Source organism: Heterodontus francisci, chromosome 36 (assembly GCF_036365525.1).
Source record: "Heterodontus francisci isolate sHetFra1 chromosome 36, sHetFra1.hap1, whole genome shotgun sequence".
NCBI lineage: Eukaryota > Metazoa > Chordata > Chondrichthyes > Heterodontiformes > Heterodontidae > Heterodontus > Heterodontus francisci.
The window spans coordinates 31,195,069-31,213,355 of NC_090406.1; the positions used below are offsets into that span (position 1 = coordinate 31,195,069).

The 18,287-nt window shown below is 40.6% G+C and overlaps 1 protein-coding gene across 1 annotated transcript in view; it reads right to left on the reverse strand.

Moving 5' to 3' along the window:
* Nucleotides 1-9,202: 9,202 nt before the first annotated feature.
* The window catches only part of marchf2 (membrane-associated ring finger (C3HC4) 2), a 39,887-nt gene continuing 30,802 nt past the window's right edge, over nucleotides 9,203-18,287 (reverse strand). Inside the window, exons 4-5 of the mRNA XM_068016453.1 lie at nucleotides 17,217-17,426; nucleotides 9,203-12,865 (exon numbers count right to left, since the gene is read on the reverse strand). Of these exons, the coding sequence (XP_067872554.1) occupies nucleotides 12,713-12,865; nucleotides 17,217-17,426 (363 nt within the window). The 3' untranslated portion in view covers nucleotides 9,203-12,712. The remainder of the gene's footprint in view (nucleotides 12,866-17,216; nucleotides 17,427-18,287) is intronic.

The window sequence follows — 18,287 nt, forward strand, 5'->3', positions numbered from 1 at the left end:
TGACACAGCCATACTCACAGAATCGTATCTTTCAGCCAATGCCCCAGACTCCACCATCAGCATTCCTGGGTATCCCTGTTCCACGTTCAGAACAGATCCACAAGAGGTGGAGGCATAATGGTGTACAGTTGGAAGGGAGTGGGAGTCATCAACATTGACTCTGGACCCCATGAAGTCTCATGGCATCAGGTCAAACATGAACAAGGAAAATTCTTGCTGATTACCATCTGGCTCAGCTGATTAATCAGTACTCCTCCATGTTGAACATCATTTGGAAAAGACATTGAGGGTAGCAAGGGTACAGAATGAAGTCTCCCATCAGAGTACAACGTCCATCAACAGGAATGGCTCAGTAGCATTATTACTGACCGAGCTGGCTGAGTCCTGAAGGACATTGTTGCCAGACTGGTCTTGCAGCAGGTAGTAAGAAAACTACTCGAGGGATAAACCTACTTGACCTTATCCCCACCAATCTACCTGACACAGATGCATCTGCCCATGACAGTATTGGTAGGAGTGACCACCCCACAGCCCCTGTGGAGATGAATTCCTGTCTTCACACGGAGGACACCCTCCATTATGTTGGGTGGCACCACCGCCATGCTAAATGGGGTAGATTCAGAACAGATCTCGCAGCTCAACACTGTCCCTATAGAGGCACAGTGGGCCATCAGCAGCAGCAGAATTATATTCCACCACAATCTGTAACCTCGTGGCCCAGCATATCGTTCACTCTACCATTACCAATGAACCAGGGGACCAACTCTGGTTCAATGAGGAGTGTAGAAGAGCATGCCAGGAGCAACACCAGGTGTACCCGGAAAAGAAATGTGCAAAATGGTTCAAATTGTAGCATAAGATTACATGCATGCTAAACAGTGGAAGCAGCACACTATTGACAGAGCTAAGCAATCCCATAACCAAGAATCAAATCAAAATTCTGCAGCTCTGCCACATAGTGGTGAAATGGCGCTGGACAAATAACAGGAGGAGGAAGAGATGGAAGCTCCATGAATATCCACATCCTCAATGATAGTAGAACCCAATAGGAGTACAAAACACAAGGCTGAACCATTTGCAACCGCCAAAGTGCCAAGTGGATGATGCATTTCAGCCTCCTCCTGAGGTCCCCAGCATCACAGGTGCCAGTCTTCAGCCAATTCAATTTGCTCCACATGATATCAAGAAATGGCTGAGTGCACTGGATCTGGCAAAGGCTATGGGGGCGGATAACATCGCAGCTGTAGAACTAAACATTTGTGTTCTAGAACTAGCCACACTTCTAACCAAGCTGTTCCAGTACAAACACTGCTTTCTACCCAACAATGTGGAAAATTGCCCAGGTCCTTTCCAGAAAAAGCAGGACAAATCCAATCCAGCCAATTACCGCCCCATCATTTTACTTGTGATCATCAGCAAAGTAATGGAAGGTGTTGTGATCAAGTGGCATTTACTTACCAATAAACTACTCACCAATGCTCAATTTGGGTTCTGCCAAACCATTTGGCTCCCAACCTCAGTACAATCTTAGTCCAAACATGGACAAAAGAGCTGAACTTCAGAGGCGAGGTGAGAGTAACTGCCCACGACATCAAAGCAGCATTTGACCTGAGTGTGGCATCAGGGTGCCCAAGTAAAATCAAGTCAATGGGAATCAGTGGGAAAACTCTTCACTGGTTGGAGTCATACCTAGCCACATAAAAGGAAGATGTTTGTGGTTTTTGGAGGCCAATCATCTCAGCCCCAGGAAATCGCAGCAGGAGTTATTCAGGACAGTGTCCTAGGCCAAACCATCTTCAGCTTCTTTATCAATGACTCTCCATCATAAAGTCAGAAGTGGGAATGTTAGCTGATGATTTCAGTGTTGAGTACCATTTGTAACATCTCAGATAATGCAGCAAGACCTGGGCAATATGCAGGGCTGATAAGCAGCAAGTAACAGTTACGCCACACATGCCAGATAATCATCTCCAACAAGACAGAGTCTAACCATCTCACCTTGAAATTCAAATGGCATTACCATTGTCGAATACTCTACTATAAATATGTTGGGGGTCACCATTGACCAGAAATTTAACTGGGCCAGCCACATAATTACTGTGGCTACAAGAGCAGGTCAGAGGCTGGAAATTCTGTGATGGGTATTCACCTCCTGACTCCCCAAAGCCTTTCCACCATTTACAAGGCACAAGCCAGGAATGTGATGGTGCAACAACACTCAAAAAGCTCGACACCATCCAGGACAAAGCAGCCCCCTTGTAGGCACCCCATCCATCACCACTTTAAACATTACTTCAGTGGTGGAGGGACAGTGTGTACACCATATACAAGATGCAATGCAGCAACTCACCAAGGCTTTTTTGACAGCATCTACCAAACCCAAAACCTCTACTAGCAGGACAAAGGAAGCAGGCACATGGGAACACCACCACCTCCAAGCTACCCTCCAAGTCTCACACCAACCTGACATGGAAATATATTACCATTTTCCATCATTGCTGGATCAAAATCGGGCAACTCCCTACCTTACAGCATTATGGAAGTACCTATAACCACTGCAGTCTGTGTGGTAAAGATGGCACACAACTATCTTCTCAAGGGCAATCAGGGATGGGCAATAAATGCCAGCCTAGTCAGTTACACCAGTGATCCCATGAACCAATTAAAAAAAAAACCTTGTTACATCATGTAATAGGTTGAATTATTTAAAAAGGGACAATAGTAAGTAATACATTCTTAGACATTAATTATATTCAAAACAGTTTCTCTTCCCCTACACCAAACCTGGGGCATGGTTTGATGGATATATCCCTACCTCCACCAGATATCAACTAGTCCTGGGGGATGGTTACACAGACACGGGCTATTCTGTCGCACCTCGCTCAAAATGGGCAATTTTTACATGTGCCTTGAGATGGACAGCAAGTATTCAGGGGAATCAGAGCCAAAGCCAATTCTGCCCTTTCAGTCAACCACATTTGCATTTTCCAACTGGAATCACGGAACAATCATGAGCAGGAGACTTGCCCAATTCCAATGTTTTCACCTCACTGGGGTACCCAGCACTCCAACTGTTGCTCCAGCTCTAATCAAATATGAACCTGCCTGGTCTATATTGCTCACTTGCATAACAAGATCCATACTTAATGTATACTTACTGCAGATTTAAAAAATAAGTTCGGATACTCAGTCTAAGATAGAAATATGCACAAACAATAAATCAAGTCAATTTTGACCACTTTGTTTAACATGGGTGCAAACTTCAGTCAAATTCACACTTCTGTAGCATACAGCTTAATGTATAAAAAAGTTATAGCACAAAAGAGCCATCAAGCAGATTTGACTTTGGATAAGGTTTATTCAAGGTACTAAATTGGATTATGAATACATGTATCTTATTTACAAAACGGAATGAAGACAATCAGCCAAAGGCATTATAATAATGTCAATAGACACATAGTACTATGACTGGATATATATTTACAATTTATAGCAACTGCAAACCAGATAGTTAAAATATTATACATTCTCAATGACATTAACAATGTATATAACAATAACTACTGTTGGGACAGAACCACAAGAACTTACTCTACACCTGATGAGGTGTCCAAGACTTCACGTTATTTCCATGCAAAATCCTTTCAGCAAAGAGCTCAATACAATCTTTGCAAAAATACACTTGAAACCGAACATCAATCTTGAAATAAATGGAAAACCCACCATTAAAAACACAACTGCATAAGTGAGAGGGTTCTTAAAATATATGTTTTTTTTTTGGAGTTTTCCAAGAGACCCTCCAAAGAGGCAGAAACAAATACTGAATAATTTCTATCCTTAACTGGAATTTTCTCAACAAGGGCAAAGTTTCAGCTTCAACCAATACTTAAAATCAATACAAAAGAAAGCGGCATTCTGTTCAAGTCATTTTAGAGTGTCATCTTTAAACACTTCAAGTTTAGGGAGGATTTACAGAAACCTTATCCTCCTATTGCCACAGTACCTTTCCTCATACAATGGAACTTAAAACAAAAGTCTAGTCGAATCATGAATTTCAGGAATGTTCTTATCTTCCTAAAATGTGATGGGCATGATTTTGATGCATGCCCAAGCAAAGGAGAGAAGATTTACAGAAGAGGGAAATTTTCCATGATTAATTCTCAGGCTGAAAATGTTGTATTACTGATATAAATCAGTGCATTGTAGTGATTGGGTTAGTAGGCACGTAACATACAAACATCGTCTTGGATGACCGATTTGAGATACCAATTTACTCTTTTTGTGCAAATTTGAAGGTGCATAAAGGATATTAAGATATTAAAAATATTCTCCTCTGAATTTTTCCTGTCAATTTTTCCTCCCCTGTTGATGTGGTGTAGTGCCGGAGGATTGGAGGACTGCTATTGTTGTAACTTTGTTTAAAAAGGAAGTGAGGGATAGATTAAATAACTACAGGCCAGTCAGTCTAACCTCAGTAGTGAGCAAATTATTCAAATCAATCCGGTGGGACAGGATAAACTGTCACTTAGAAAGGCACGGAGTAATGAAGGATAGTCAGCAAGGATTTGTGAAGGGAAGATAATGTCTGACCAACTTGATTGAGTTTTTTTGAGGAGGTAACAAAGAAGATTGTTGAGGGTAGTGCAGTTGACATGGTCAACATGGATTTTAGCAAGGCTTTTGGCAAGGTCCCATATGGCAGACTGGTTAAAAAAAAAGTCCATGGGATCCAGGTGAACATAGCAAGCTGGATACAAAATTGGCTCAGTGGCAGGAAACAAAGGGTAATGTTGACAGGTGTTTTTGCAACCAGAAGGCTGTTTCCAGTGGGGTTCCACAGGGCTCAGTACTAGGTCCCCAGCTTTGTGGCATATATTAATCATTTGGACTTAAATGTAGGAGGCATGATCAATCCACAAAAACTGGCCGTGTGGTTGATAGTGAAGAGGGAAGCTGTGGACTTGTCAGGTAGGCAGAAAAATGGCAAATGGAATTCAACCTGGAGAAGTGAGGAGGTGATGCATTGGGGAGGCCAAACAAGGCAAAGGATTACACAATAAATGGGACGATACTGAGAGGTGTAGAGAAAGTGAAGGACCTTGGAGTCAATGTCCACAGATCCCTGAAGGCAGCACGACTGGTTGATAAAGTGGTTAAGAAGGTATATGGAATACTTTCCTTTATTAGCCGAGGTATTGAATATAAGATCAGGGAGGTTATGCTGGAGCTATATAAAATGCTAGTTAGGCCACAACTTGTGTACAGTTCTGGTCACCTCATTACAGAAAGGATGTAATTGCACTAGAGAGGGTGCAGAGGAGATTTACGAGGATGTTGCCAGGACAGGAAAATTGCAGCTATGAGGAAAGATTAGATAGGCTAGGGTTGTTTTCCTTGGGAGAGGAGGCAGAGTGGAGATTTGATTGAGATGTACAAGGTTTTGAGGGGCCTGGATAGAGTGGATGGGAAGGACCTATTTCCCTTAGCAGAGGGGTCAGTGATTTAAAGCAATTGGTAGAAGGATTAGAGGAGAGATGGAGAGATGGGGAGAGGGCAGGGCAGTGGCAGTATGTGAACTGCTCCTTAGGAAAGCCAGCACGGACACAATGGGTCGAATGACCTTCTTCAGTGCTGTAACGATTCTATGATGTCAATTCCTTGCTGGGGTAAAGTTCCTCCAGCACCTTATTCAACTAGCCATTTTTGATTTGACACAAGAGCCTCCAGTGATTATAGACAGACTATTTGACTATCAGAATTAAGCCAGACGCTGCTCGCTCAATATCGACACAAGTGAGCTGTCCAGCAGGGATAATGATGAGGAGCAAGAAAACCTAGAAATTACTCTCTCGCCAACCCTTGGGCACCTACAGTCACCCCAACCAATTCAGCAAAGATCAAACCTGAAATTTCTGATGAATATGACTCAGCAACCTTGCTTTTTTTAGAAATCAATCATATTTTGGTATATTATGTAAATAGCAACATCCAAAAATAAATCAACTAACCAGAAATAACAGCATTAATTTAAAACAAAGAATTACTTTAGCCAATTTATGACAACACATAGCCGGGATTTTATTGGAATGGAGCAAGTCTCGACGTCAGGACCATATGCTGGCCCTGAGCAAACACGGACAGGCAGCAGGACCGCAGCGGCAATCTTCCCGGAGGTGGCTTCTTAATTGGCCGCCGCCAAGCCTGCCATCCAATTAAGGATGGAGGGTGGGCGCACCACGTTGGCAGCACAATCAGAGGGCCGGCAGCTGATTACCCTCAGCAGAGCCAATGAGAACAAGAGAGCGCTTTGCAAGAGAGGAAGACGCTTCATTTTTCTGCAGCGGCGAGGCAGGCAGGCCGGCCCCGGCGTTCGGAGGACAACACCTCCAGAGCCAGCGTCATTGCCGCTGCCGGCCTCTCCTTGGCCTTGGTGCCTCTGGCTCCAATGCGCACAAACTCCTTCCTCAACGTGGACCCAGCCTCCCACAGGGGCCAGTAAAATCTCAGCCATGAGCTCCATTAATCTGTTTGTGTACACCTGTACTAGGTAAAGTGGAATATTTAAAAAAAAAGGAACGCTGTACATCAATGATTGTAAACACAATCGCAGTATAACACACACCCCACTCTTTGTACGGCGATGTCCAGTTTTAAGAACTATTCTAATCAGCAATTCCGCAATACCATTCTATCTACATGAGGTCCCACCTACATGCTTAAAAGCAACCCTCTGTCCAATGAGTCAGAAGAGTAGCACAGACTAGTGATGGAATTTATATAATCGAAGCAAATACACAAAGTCAGAAGTAGTGTCATTATGTTGCAGCCATTTAATGTAAGACAATGGAATGAAACCCCAGAGAGAACAGCACACTTTAACGTCGCCCATTTAACAGTATAACTAGCGAGACTCTGGGGGCAAAGTTCAGTTTTAAAAACATTTTACTTGTGCACCAATTTCAGTTTTAAACTTTTAAAGACATTCAATAACTAAAGAAAAGGCATCAGCTCAAGATCTAGAAACAATCTTAAAAATAAAATGGCATGGTTTCTCTTGTTCTGCTCCATTTTCATAAGGGAAAGACTGATTGTCAGTCATTAAAACTTCAGTGCACACCATTGGAGCATGCCCAAATCTAACAGCTCAAACTTGGTGCAATAGTTATGGCTACATCTCAACTACATTCCTGCAGTTTTCAAAATGATTTGTTTCACAATGCCAACTTAGACATTGGATAAATCCATATCAGACCAGTTTTTTAGTGCCTGGATGTTACATTTTTGAAGTGCTTGATTTTTTAAAAATTGGATCAGATCCCTAAAGCATTGGTACTTGCAAAATGGGAAATAAAATTCTCATCATTCTTGAAGGAGCAAACTCTTGCTGGGGCGTGGGTCCCATAGTTGCTGGTCACTCTCTGATGCTTCATCCAAATAGCCATGCTTCATGTGGTGAACATTGAAAGCAGCCATTAAGAGGTTATTTCACTGTAGTGTGCATCACAGCCCAGCCCCTTTTTCACATATCAGATATACACATAGGACCACATATCAGCAGGGGTCAGTGGTTGGTGATCAGGAGCAGAACATGAACATGAACTGAATTCTCCCTGCTACAGGATTGCTAAATGCTTATTGTGACATTACTGCTACGTTCCCAGCATCAGTGAGCATGAAATCATTTATTGTTGCCACGGTCTAATTTCCCTGCCACCATAAACAATTTCTCATATTTCTGCTAACCTCATTTTCACCCAGGTATAAAGAATCAGACCTGCTTTTATCCACATCTCACTTAACATTAGACAAAAACAATTAATTTTCTTTAATCAATTCTATTAACAAGAATAGAAAAGTGAAGATTGATTTAATCAAGTTGCAAATATATTTTGCAAACTCACCTTGGGCAGGAACTAATTGTAATTTTAAAAGTTGCAGGTCAAATGAAAAGGAGAGTCTGCAACTTCAACAAAATATTCCTATCCAATTCCACTTTTAACCTGGTCATCAAAAATGTTCTTGCGCACTTTACGAAGGTAACAACCTATATTTTGTTTTGTATCATTTTGCTTATGTATTAAACAAAAATAAATTTTGCATCTGTAACGTATACAGATGCAATTCTATACTTAGATTGATAAAAACTATCAAAACAAGAAAAATCTACATAACAAAACCTATGCAACCAGCATGTTGGAGTTACTTGGGAGAAAAGGGGTTAAAATAAGCAAATTAAGGCTCGAGATGGCAGGTTGTTACCAACTACTTAAAGCAAAAGAGGAAATGTAAACAAACTCACATTCTTTAAACAGTTTTATAACTGAACTCCACAGGCAGGTGCTTGTCTATGTTAAGTACTGACAATGAAGACAAAATTGCGTTTCCTAAGTCAGCAAAATTTTCTGAGCAGTCAGGCAATGGAATATAAAACAAAAAGCAGCTTTTCAAAAGTGGAAGAGTTCAAAAACCGTTAACAGATTACATTGCTGGGATTCCTGTACCTGACCAGAGGAAAGGCTACTGCACATCCCTATATAGTATGCAGTTGGTTTCCCAAAAAACAAAGCAAACTTGAAACCAGATTTAAAACTTTAAAAGATCACAACAGTTTGTTCATACACCAAATCAAAAAACAATGGGCTATTATATCTTTCCAATGTTGAAAATGTTGTGATTTTATTCAAGTACCAGAATAAGTTATCCTTAAAAGGCTTTAGTTTAGGAAAACAAAAGCAAGATTTTCCAAAATTTCCTTATTTAATATATCAATTTGGCTCAGTTGGTGGCACCCATCTCCAAGTCAGAGGTTTATGGGCTGAAGCTCCCCCCCCCCCACCCAGAACATGAACAAATAGAACTATAGAAAAAATATGGCACATAATCAGGCCATTCAGTCCATTGTGTCCATGCTGGCCAAAAAAAATAGCCGTCCAATCTAATCCCACCTTCCAGCACTTGGTCCATAGCCTTGCAGGTTACAGCACTTCAGGTGCATGTACTTCTAAAAGAATTGAGGGTTTTGCCTCCACCACCATTCCTGGCAGTGAATTCCAGACACCCATTACCCTCTGAGTGAAAAGGTTTTTCCCTCACGTCCCCTCTAATTCTTCTACCAGTCACCTTAAATCTGTGCCCCCTGGTAATTGACCTCTCCGCTAGGGAAAACATGTCCTTTCTGTCTACTCTATCTAGGCCCCCCCCCCCCCCCCCTCCCCGAGAACTTTGTATACCTCAATTAAGTCACCCCTCAACCTCCTCTGTTCTAAGGAAAACAATCCTAGCCTATCCAATCTTTCCTCACAGCTGCAACTTTCAAGCCCTGGCAACATTCTTGTAAATATCCTCTGTACTCTCTCCAGAGCAATTATGTCCTTTCTGTAATGCAGTGACCAGATCTGTACATAATACTCCAGCTGTGGCCTAACCAGCGTTTTATATAGTTCCAGCATTACATCCCTGCTTTTGTATTCTATACCTCGGCCAATAAAGGAAAGCATTCCATATGCCTTCTTCACCGCTCTATCTACCTGTCCTGCCACCTTCAGGGACCTGTGGACATGCACTCCAAGGTCTCTCACCTCTTCTACCCCTCTCTATATTCTCCCATTTATTGTGTATTCCCTCACTTTGTTTGTCCTCCCCAAATGCATTATCTCACACTTTTCTGGACTGAATTCAATTTGTCACTTTTCCGCTCACTCAACCAAACCATTGATATTATTCTGGAGTCTACAGCTATCCTCTTCATTATCAACTACAAGGCCAATTTTTTGCATCATCAGCAAATTTCCCAATCATGCCTCCAACATTTAGGACCAAATCATTTATACCACAAACTACAAGGGACCCAACACTGAGCCCTGTGGAACGCCACTGGAAACGGCTTTCCATTCACAAAAACATTTGTCAACTACTACCCTTTGTTTTCTGTTACTGAGCCAATTTTGGATCCAACCTGCCCCATTCCCCTGTATCCCATAATCTAGTCTGCTACTTCAGCTGGAGTGCTGACTGAGCGCTGTGTTGTCAGAGTACTGTTGCTTGCATGAGAAAGTAAGCCAGAGCTTGTCTACCTGTTCAGGTGGACATCAAACATCCCACAGAATTATTCAAAGAGGGTAGGCAGATCTCCCAGTCTCCTAGCCAACAGTCCATCAACAACCAAAATAGTTTAAGCACTCATTCATCACATTGCTTTTTGTGGCAACTTTAAATTGTCTGCCAGTTTGCATACAATAATAAATCGCTGCACTGCAAAAGTAATTCACTGGCTGTGAAGTGCTTTGGGATATCCTGAGAATGTTATAAAGCACTATATATGTGTTCTTTTTATCAAACCAGCTAAAATAATGGTACTATTGTTATGAACCAATTTTTTTTAAAGCAACAAATAGATGTGCTTGGGAGTATATGGTTATCAATATGCAGCATTTCCAATCAACAGTTCAAAATTGAAGAACAAGATAGTTTATGATAAGGCCACACAACCACTCCCATGTAAACTGGTTGTGAACATAATGAAGGCCCACACACTAGTAACAATTCATCACTTGTGAAGCTGGTTTAAAGTACTCCTTTGCTTTTGTTTGTCAAGTTTTGACATTATTACATTAAAAAGATAAAAAGAAAAAAAAATCAAAATGCTGGAATCCCAATAAAAACGAAGTGCATTTCCAACGTTCTCTGTACTTTGTTTGAGCTTGAAAGTTTTTCTTTATATCTCACGATTTCTTTCTTCCTTGTGCAAGTGTTTTAACTTGACAGAATCATGAATGCATAAACATGGTGTTCAGTTTTCTTTTGACAACAAACTCCATTCTGGGATGCAGAGCACCTATTTTTCCTTTCATTTTGTAGGGATAATGAGAAAGTGAAATGTGAAGATATATCGGGGGTTCAGTGGAACATCTGTACCATATTTTATGATGGTGATATTTATATGTTGAATCTCAGCTTACATTTCTATTGTAAGATGTTACTTTCTAGCAAACCACCAACTAAAATTAAGTACAGATTATCCACAAATAGAGAGAGTGAAACATGAAGTGATGATAAATGAGAGCTGTAGAGTTTTCAGGAATTGTACCATTACAATCAGTATTCATGACTCTGTCACCATCAGTTTCAATTTAGAGATCAATGATCAGAAGGAGAATTACTGAAGTAAACAAAATTTCAGAAATTTACAGTCACCCAAACTTGTGTTTAAACTTTACAACATTTTGGAATTGCACAAAACTCTTAAAATGTGCATTAAGTACCCTATAATAAAAAAAAAACAAACTGAAAAATAAAAGGTGGTAAACACATTGAAAAGGGAATTTAAATACAATAAGCCCTCTTCAAATACTTTTCATAAACTGTACAGGATTCTTTTGCTGTTTCAGTCAACAAATGTTTATGGCTGGCCATAGAGGGAGGGGCAGGAGACATAAATATACCCCTACTCCAATACACAAGGAAGAAAAAATCCTGAACTCTTGCAGTTAAATTTTAAAAGGAAAAGGTAAGTTTGGGGAAGAAGCACTTATTAAACCCCCAACCCATTTTATTCTGAAAACCAAATAAGGCTTTCCAGTATCTGATTTAATATTCAAGCCAAGTTTAGTCAAATAATTTGCAGTGAAAACTAATGGGTGCTTTGAATAATCCTCTCCTAGACTTTCCCGCCCTCTCAAGCTCTGTATAGATTTCAAAAGGTTACTGATTACTATGGCTGCAATTCTGCATTGATTATTTTTACTTTCTCTAACGTTCCTTGGACAATACTATCCTGTTTGAATATTACAAATTTGATCTCAGAAGTTCTCATTTAGTGAGGTTCACAAGCTCTCTGACTATGCACTGTGGCCATGAGTACAGGAAGCAGACAGAGTGTTGCTAACTATCACAAAACTGTGATTTTTAAAAACATGCAAAGTATTTGGTGCCCGAGAGTGTTTATTAAAGCCAGAGGAAAACGATCCAAGAATCATTACCATATCACTAATATTAGATTATTTGTCACTTTCGTGACATAAAGTTGTTGCAAATCATGAAGCACAAGACCAGTGTTAGATAATGTACACAGGTCATGAGAGCACTTTCTATCACATCTATAGAAATTCAAAAGGATACCATTCAAACCTGTGGGTTTACATTTAAACTTTCTGAATTCCAACAAGGCTTGGATCTCTGCTCTGTCACTTCTCTATTTAAAAATATTCAGCAAACAAAAATTTAAGATGGGTCCCAAGGTCTTTACATAATTAGTGCTGACCAACCCAACAACTGGTTACTGTGCAATGTTTAGGGTATACTTTATGTTAAAGGCTAGTTACTGCCTCTAGTTCATAATAAAGTAGGTTAAGATTGTACACACATCTCATCCTTGTGTACTTTGCCCTGTTATTTTGTACAGGATAGCACAAATGATTGTCAAATTTCAAACTCCATGTTTCCATTCAATAAACTTCAACTTTACAATGGGAGAATAACCACCATCTAATTGAGTAGAAATAATGAGGTTTTCAATCCCACTATTGAGGAGGATTGCATTTAGATGCTGGCTGCATATATACTGGCTCCTGAGAATGTTGCAAATGAAGTTTGTTTCTTGCACATATTCCACGAAACAAGTCGTTGTTGTTGTGTCGATGCTGGCTGGAGTTACATAACACATTTTGGGGACAAGTGTGAATTTTCATTTCTTTATAGTTCTTTGCCGATAAATTCACACAATTGTTTCACTGGAATCTTTCCTCATGAGCTTTGATGAGAGGAGAGAATGCTGAGTGGCATTCTTATGGTCTGCTGCCATCAACTGGACCTTTTGGTTGGTCCTTCGCCATTCTGAGTAGAGCTGGCAGTGATAGCGGAATGAAACCTTTGGGCAAAAATCAGCATGTGTTATTTTGACAAGTAATGGATAGCTCTCTTCAAATTTCACCCTCCACCATAAACTGACTTTCCTGAGGAGGTGGTGATATTCTGGAGTAGAATTTCACATCAGCTTAGAAAGCAAGTTAGGACATCATGGGCAAACCCAACTGTGTCCTCACCTCACTGGTCAAGACTAGCAATCATAAGCAGGAATCCTAGCCAAATTTTTCTCGCTTCCCTGGCACAGGGACACAAAGACCCAATTAGCCAATTTAGTCCAGACCAGGGTCCGAACCAGGAACTTACCTGCTGTTTTAGGCTCAGAATAATGTTATGCTGAACACATACCCACTAAGCCACAGCACAGGCAGTTTTCCCTGTAATAATTCCACAGTTTGAATTTTCCTTTATAAGTTACTAGCCAGTTGATTTTGCACCTAAGTCACTTACCAAAGTTCATGATAGACATTTATCTTCAAATATGTCATTATTAGGTTTTGAGATAAAGTTATTGGACAATTGGGCTACCTGCATCCCCTGCTCAAAGCAAGTAATTTTACAAACAGGAAGTGCCTAAACACTGGTTTTGTATTTGCATTACAAAAAGTGGGCAACTCCAAATAAAGCACAAATGAAAGGTCAGTGATTTAATTCATGTGTCAGCACACTGCACCAGTGGCAATTCCACAAATAACTTCTATTTGCAAGCTACACTGCTGTTGAGAAGCAGCTAGGTGGGGCTACCTACTGCAATACAGGGAGAAATAACAAACAGCAGTCACTTTATGCCATTCTCACAGAGTACCTAGATGGCAGTTCTGAAGTGGTACAGAGCCTGCTCTGAGTAAAGGAATGGATCAACAACCCTAGGGTAGAAGATGAGGAAAAACAAAATGCATGTACATCATAAGGACTAGTTGCCATCCTTGGAGAAAGATCTGGAGAGAGAATATTAAAACATTTACAGCAGCATATCATTCATATTGCTGGAATAAGTTTTCGAATAAAAATACTGCCACTTTTAAAGTAAGGATATGAAACAAAGCATTTTGCCACAAGTGCTTCAAGACTAGTCAGCCCCCACTCTACTCAGTTATATGCTGCTCATTAGGTCAAAAAACTAATCTTCCTTTTGTTTCATCTGTATCATATCTTTTAAAAAGATCTGATAGTGGTGCATTGCTTTGCAGAAACCAACCACTGTCTGCAATGCTTTAATAATGCACACAAGACACAATCAGAAATGGTGTATGTACATAGATAAGCTCAAAGCAAGGCAGAATGGCATTAACAGATCGATATAGCGGTCAACTGGTTTAGCCATTCACCACCAGATCTGACTGAACCACATAAAGCACTGTCAGGTCCCGTTCTCCTCTGTCAAAACTGCTCACTATTCTGGATCATCCTGGAATGCAAAGATAACCCCCAGCTTATTTTCTCCGCTGCAAACCATTTTCTTAAACTCCTCTCCGTCTTCCCACCCTCACCTCCAAGTGCAAGGAGCTCATGGACTTCTTTGTCACCAAGACTGAGCTGCTTCTGCCTCCCTTCCCTCGCCCTAAACTCACATCATTCTTCAGTTTTTCTCTTATCTCCTCTCGTGCCCAATTTGAGGTCATCTTGTCCCCGAGACTTACCTCCTGCCCCCTCGACCCTATTCCCACTAAATTGCTGACCACCCAACTTCTCCTTCTGGCTCCCATGTTAGTGATATTGTTAACAATTCTCACTCTTCAGACACTGGCCCCATCTCTATTAAATTTGCCATTAATACCCCTCTCCTTAAAATACTGACCCTTTACAACTCTGTCCTTGCAAACTACTGCCTCAGCTCCAACTTCCCTTTCCTCTTCAAGGCCCTTGAACATGCCGCTGCCTCACAAATCCAAGCCCATCTTCCCCGGAACTCCATGTTTGAAGTCCTCCACAGTACTGAAATAACCCTCATTAAAGGTCACAAATGACATCATATGTGACTGACAAAGGTAAGCTCTCCCTCCTCGTCCTTCTCAACCTGTCTGCAGTCTTTGACACGATTGAGCACAGCATCCTCCTCCAATGCCTCTCCATCATCGTCCAGCTGGGTGGGACTACACTCACCTGGTTCCATTCATATCGGACTTATTTTGTAGCCAGACATTCACTGGCAATGGCTTCTCTTCCCGTATTGTTACCTCCCTCCTATTTCTCAACTACACATTGCCCTTCAGCAAATCAACTGAAAACACAGCTTCCACATGTGTGCTGGCAACACCCAGCTCTACCTCACCACTATATTTCTCGACCCCCCCACTATCTCAATTGTCAAACTGCATGTCTGACATCTGGTCCTGGATGAGCAGAAATTTCTTCCAATTAGATTTTGGGAAGACCAAAACCATCGTCTTCGGTTCCTGTCACAAACCTAGCCACCAACTCCATCCCTCTGCCTGGCAAATCTATGAGACTAAACCAGACTGTTCGCAACTTTGGTGTCATACTTAATCGAGAGATGAATTCCCGACTGCAAATGCACACCATCATGAAGATTGCCTATTTCCAGCTTTGAAACATCACCCGCTTCTGTCCCTCCCTCAGCTCTTGTGCTGCTGAAACCCTTATCCATTCCCGAAACCCTCATCCATTCCTTTGCTACCTCCCGATTTGACTATTCCCACACACTCCTGCCCTGTCTCCCACATGCTACCCTTATTTAACTTGAGGTCATCCTGCTGTCTGTGTCCCTACTTACATTAAGTCTTATTCACCTATCACCCCTGTGCTTGCTGACCTACACTGGCTCCTGGCTAAGCAACTCCTCAATTTTAAAATTATCCCCGTTTTCAAATCCCTCCATTGCCTTGCCTCTCCTTATCCACATAATCTGCTCCAGTCCCACACCCTCCAAGATATTTGCACTCCTCTAATTCTGGCCTCTTGAGCAACCCTGATTTTAATTGCTCCATCATTGGTGGTCTTGCCTTCAGCTGCCAAGGCCCTAAGCTCCAGAATTCCCTCCCTAAACCCTTCTGCCTTTCTACCACTCTTTCCATCTTTAAGATGCTCCTTTAAAACTACCTCTTTGACTAAGCTTTCAGTCATGTCCAAATAGCTTGTGACTCAGCATTAAATTTTTCTTTAGAATGCTTCTGTGAAGCGCCTTGGGACATTTTATAATGTTAAATACACTATATAAATACAATTTGTTTTTGTTGTGACAGTCACTTTGTTTTGTGCTTTTAATTGGAATCTTGTCACAAACCCACAACAGGAAATGCACTCGGTTTATCTTAACAGAACAGGGTCCACTAGATCTCTGCCACTCACAGCTGATATAATGAGCATCACTAACTGTGCACTCTGCAGTTAACAACTTATTTAAGCAAGACTACTGTTATTAGTTAGAAGTTTGAAGAAGGCAACACACCCATAATCCAAGCTGCTGCAGCTGTAAATGAATAAATCGCCACAAAAACTAGAAACAACAAAATTAAACTCCTCTAGTAGGTTTGAAGGCACGGGGGCAGACTTTCAAAAGTTTTCAAAGTAAACATATTGAAAATAGGACAGACTCATTTCCTTAAGCATCTGGTTAAAATTGCAGCAACACTGCCTGGTTGTCTTCAATATCTGTTTCTCATTGACTGTTATTGTTTTTTTTTGTAGTGGATCCCCTATTCATAAATTTGACACCACCTTGATTTTTGCATTTATTTGAGTTCATGACTCAATTTTTCTATCACGTCAGTCACAGCCAAATGTTTATAGCACCCTTTAAATTGAGGTGTAAGCCAAGTCTCTACAAAATCACAGTTGTGGTTACTGCAAAGACCATGATGGAGTGTATGGATCTTTTACTGAGTGCAAGAAGGGCAACACAATTCTCCAACCGATTTCAAACTTTTAAAGGATGACATACATTTACAGTACTACAGGTTTTGGCATTGAAAACTGTTTCAAAGACTGATTTGTGATCTGTCAATATTTAGGATTTTTCCATTTAAATGGCTGAAATCTTTGGAACTGGAATTTGTCCAAAAATATTTATACAGTTGATCCCATCTCCAAAATGAGCGATGAGAACAAGGAAACAGATTGTTTATACAAACAAAAATATGCTTTAGGCATCTAGTTTAGCAATTTAGGGTTATTAAACTAATAAATCTATAACTGGAGACTTTATTACTGTATTATTGCTGGTTTTCAATTCACGCAGTGACACTTACACCAAGTTACCCTAGGCAGATGGGAAAGGGAGAAGCTTTTCATTCAACCTGCTAGAAGTCTAAGAATTAAATCAGTTGAAATGGATAAAGTTACAGTAGAATGACTCACTGATGTTTAACCTCATCTAATTTCTAACGTTCACTTACCAGTGTCCACAGGACATAGATGGTAAAAAGTGCAACAGTGAGTGCAATAAGTCCAACTGCCTCCAGGCGGCTGTTGAATTGTAGATGATCCTGTGCCCCTCGCAAACAGAGCCAGCCAGAGATTGCTGCTAATGGAGTGATGAAAAGAAAGCAAATCATGTCACAAAATAATGTCCTCTTCTCATTCCTGGGACCCGGATCTCTGAGCCACTGAAAGACAGGACAGTCACATTACCCACCTAAATGAAGTATGCAACATGGACAGGTACAGCACAGTTGACTTGTTATGTAGCTTTCAGTAAACACTATAGGAGATGATCATATTTGTAACATTAAGTTAGTAACCAGGATGGGTGGTGGAAAGTGCCTCTGTTTGCAATGCAACAAAAACTGTAAACCTGTACTTTACAAATGAGCTTACAATTTTGTTAGATAGTGTGCTGAGATTTTCTTCTCCCACAATGCTGGATTGTGGTCTACTTTCTATCAACACAATTTCTTTTAAAATTAGCATCAATTCCAATGGATTGAATGCATTCACAGCCCAATAAGTATAGGTCTACATTCCAAGAGGGTTTATTGAATGATTCAATCATGATAGGCTGATAGTATGACACCTAATAAAGAGGAGGCAAAAGGTTGAATTTCTACTTTAACCTCTGTGAAATACCAAGGACATTGTTCTGAGTTAAAGGTGCTATATGAATGCAATAAATCCTTCCCCGCTCAAGAAGTATTGTTCATACAGCTCTCCAGACTGTACTTTGCTCACTTTGTCTTTCCTCATCCACTCCACCAAGATTAATTACATCACTACAAAGCTCTGCATTTACAGATCCAGTCTAGTAGAGAAGTGTATATCAAATATTGCCCACCTTAAAATGTGATACTTTGTTTTATTTAGTCGGTTAAAATTTTAAAAATTGTTAATAAAATCTTGCAAAGGAATAGAATTCATGTAAGCAAATTTAAATCTGCACCAAAACCAGCAAAAATTAGAGAACTACTATTCAAATCTTACATTTAAACTTTGTACTATAATGCATCATACGATAATTTTAGTACACCTAC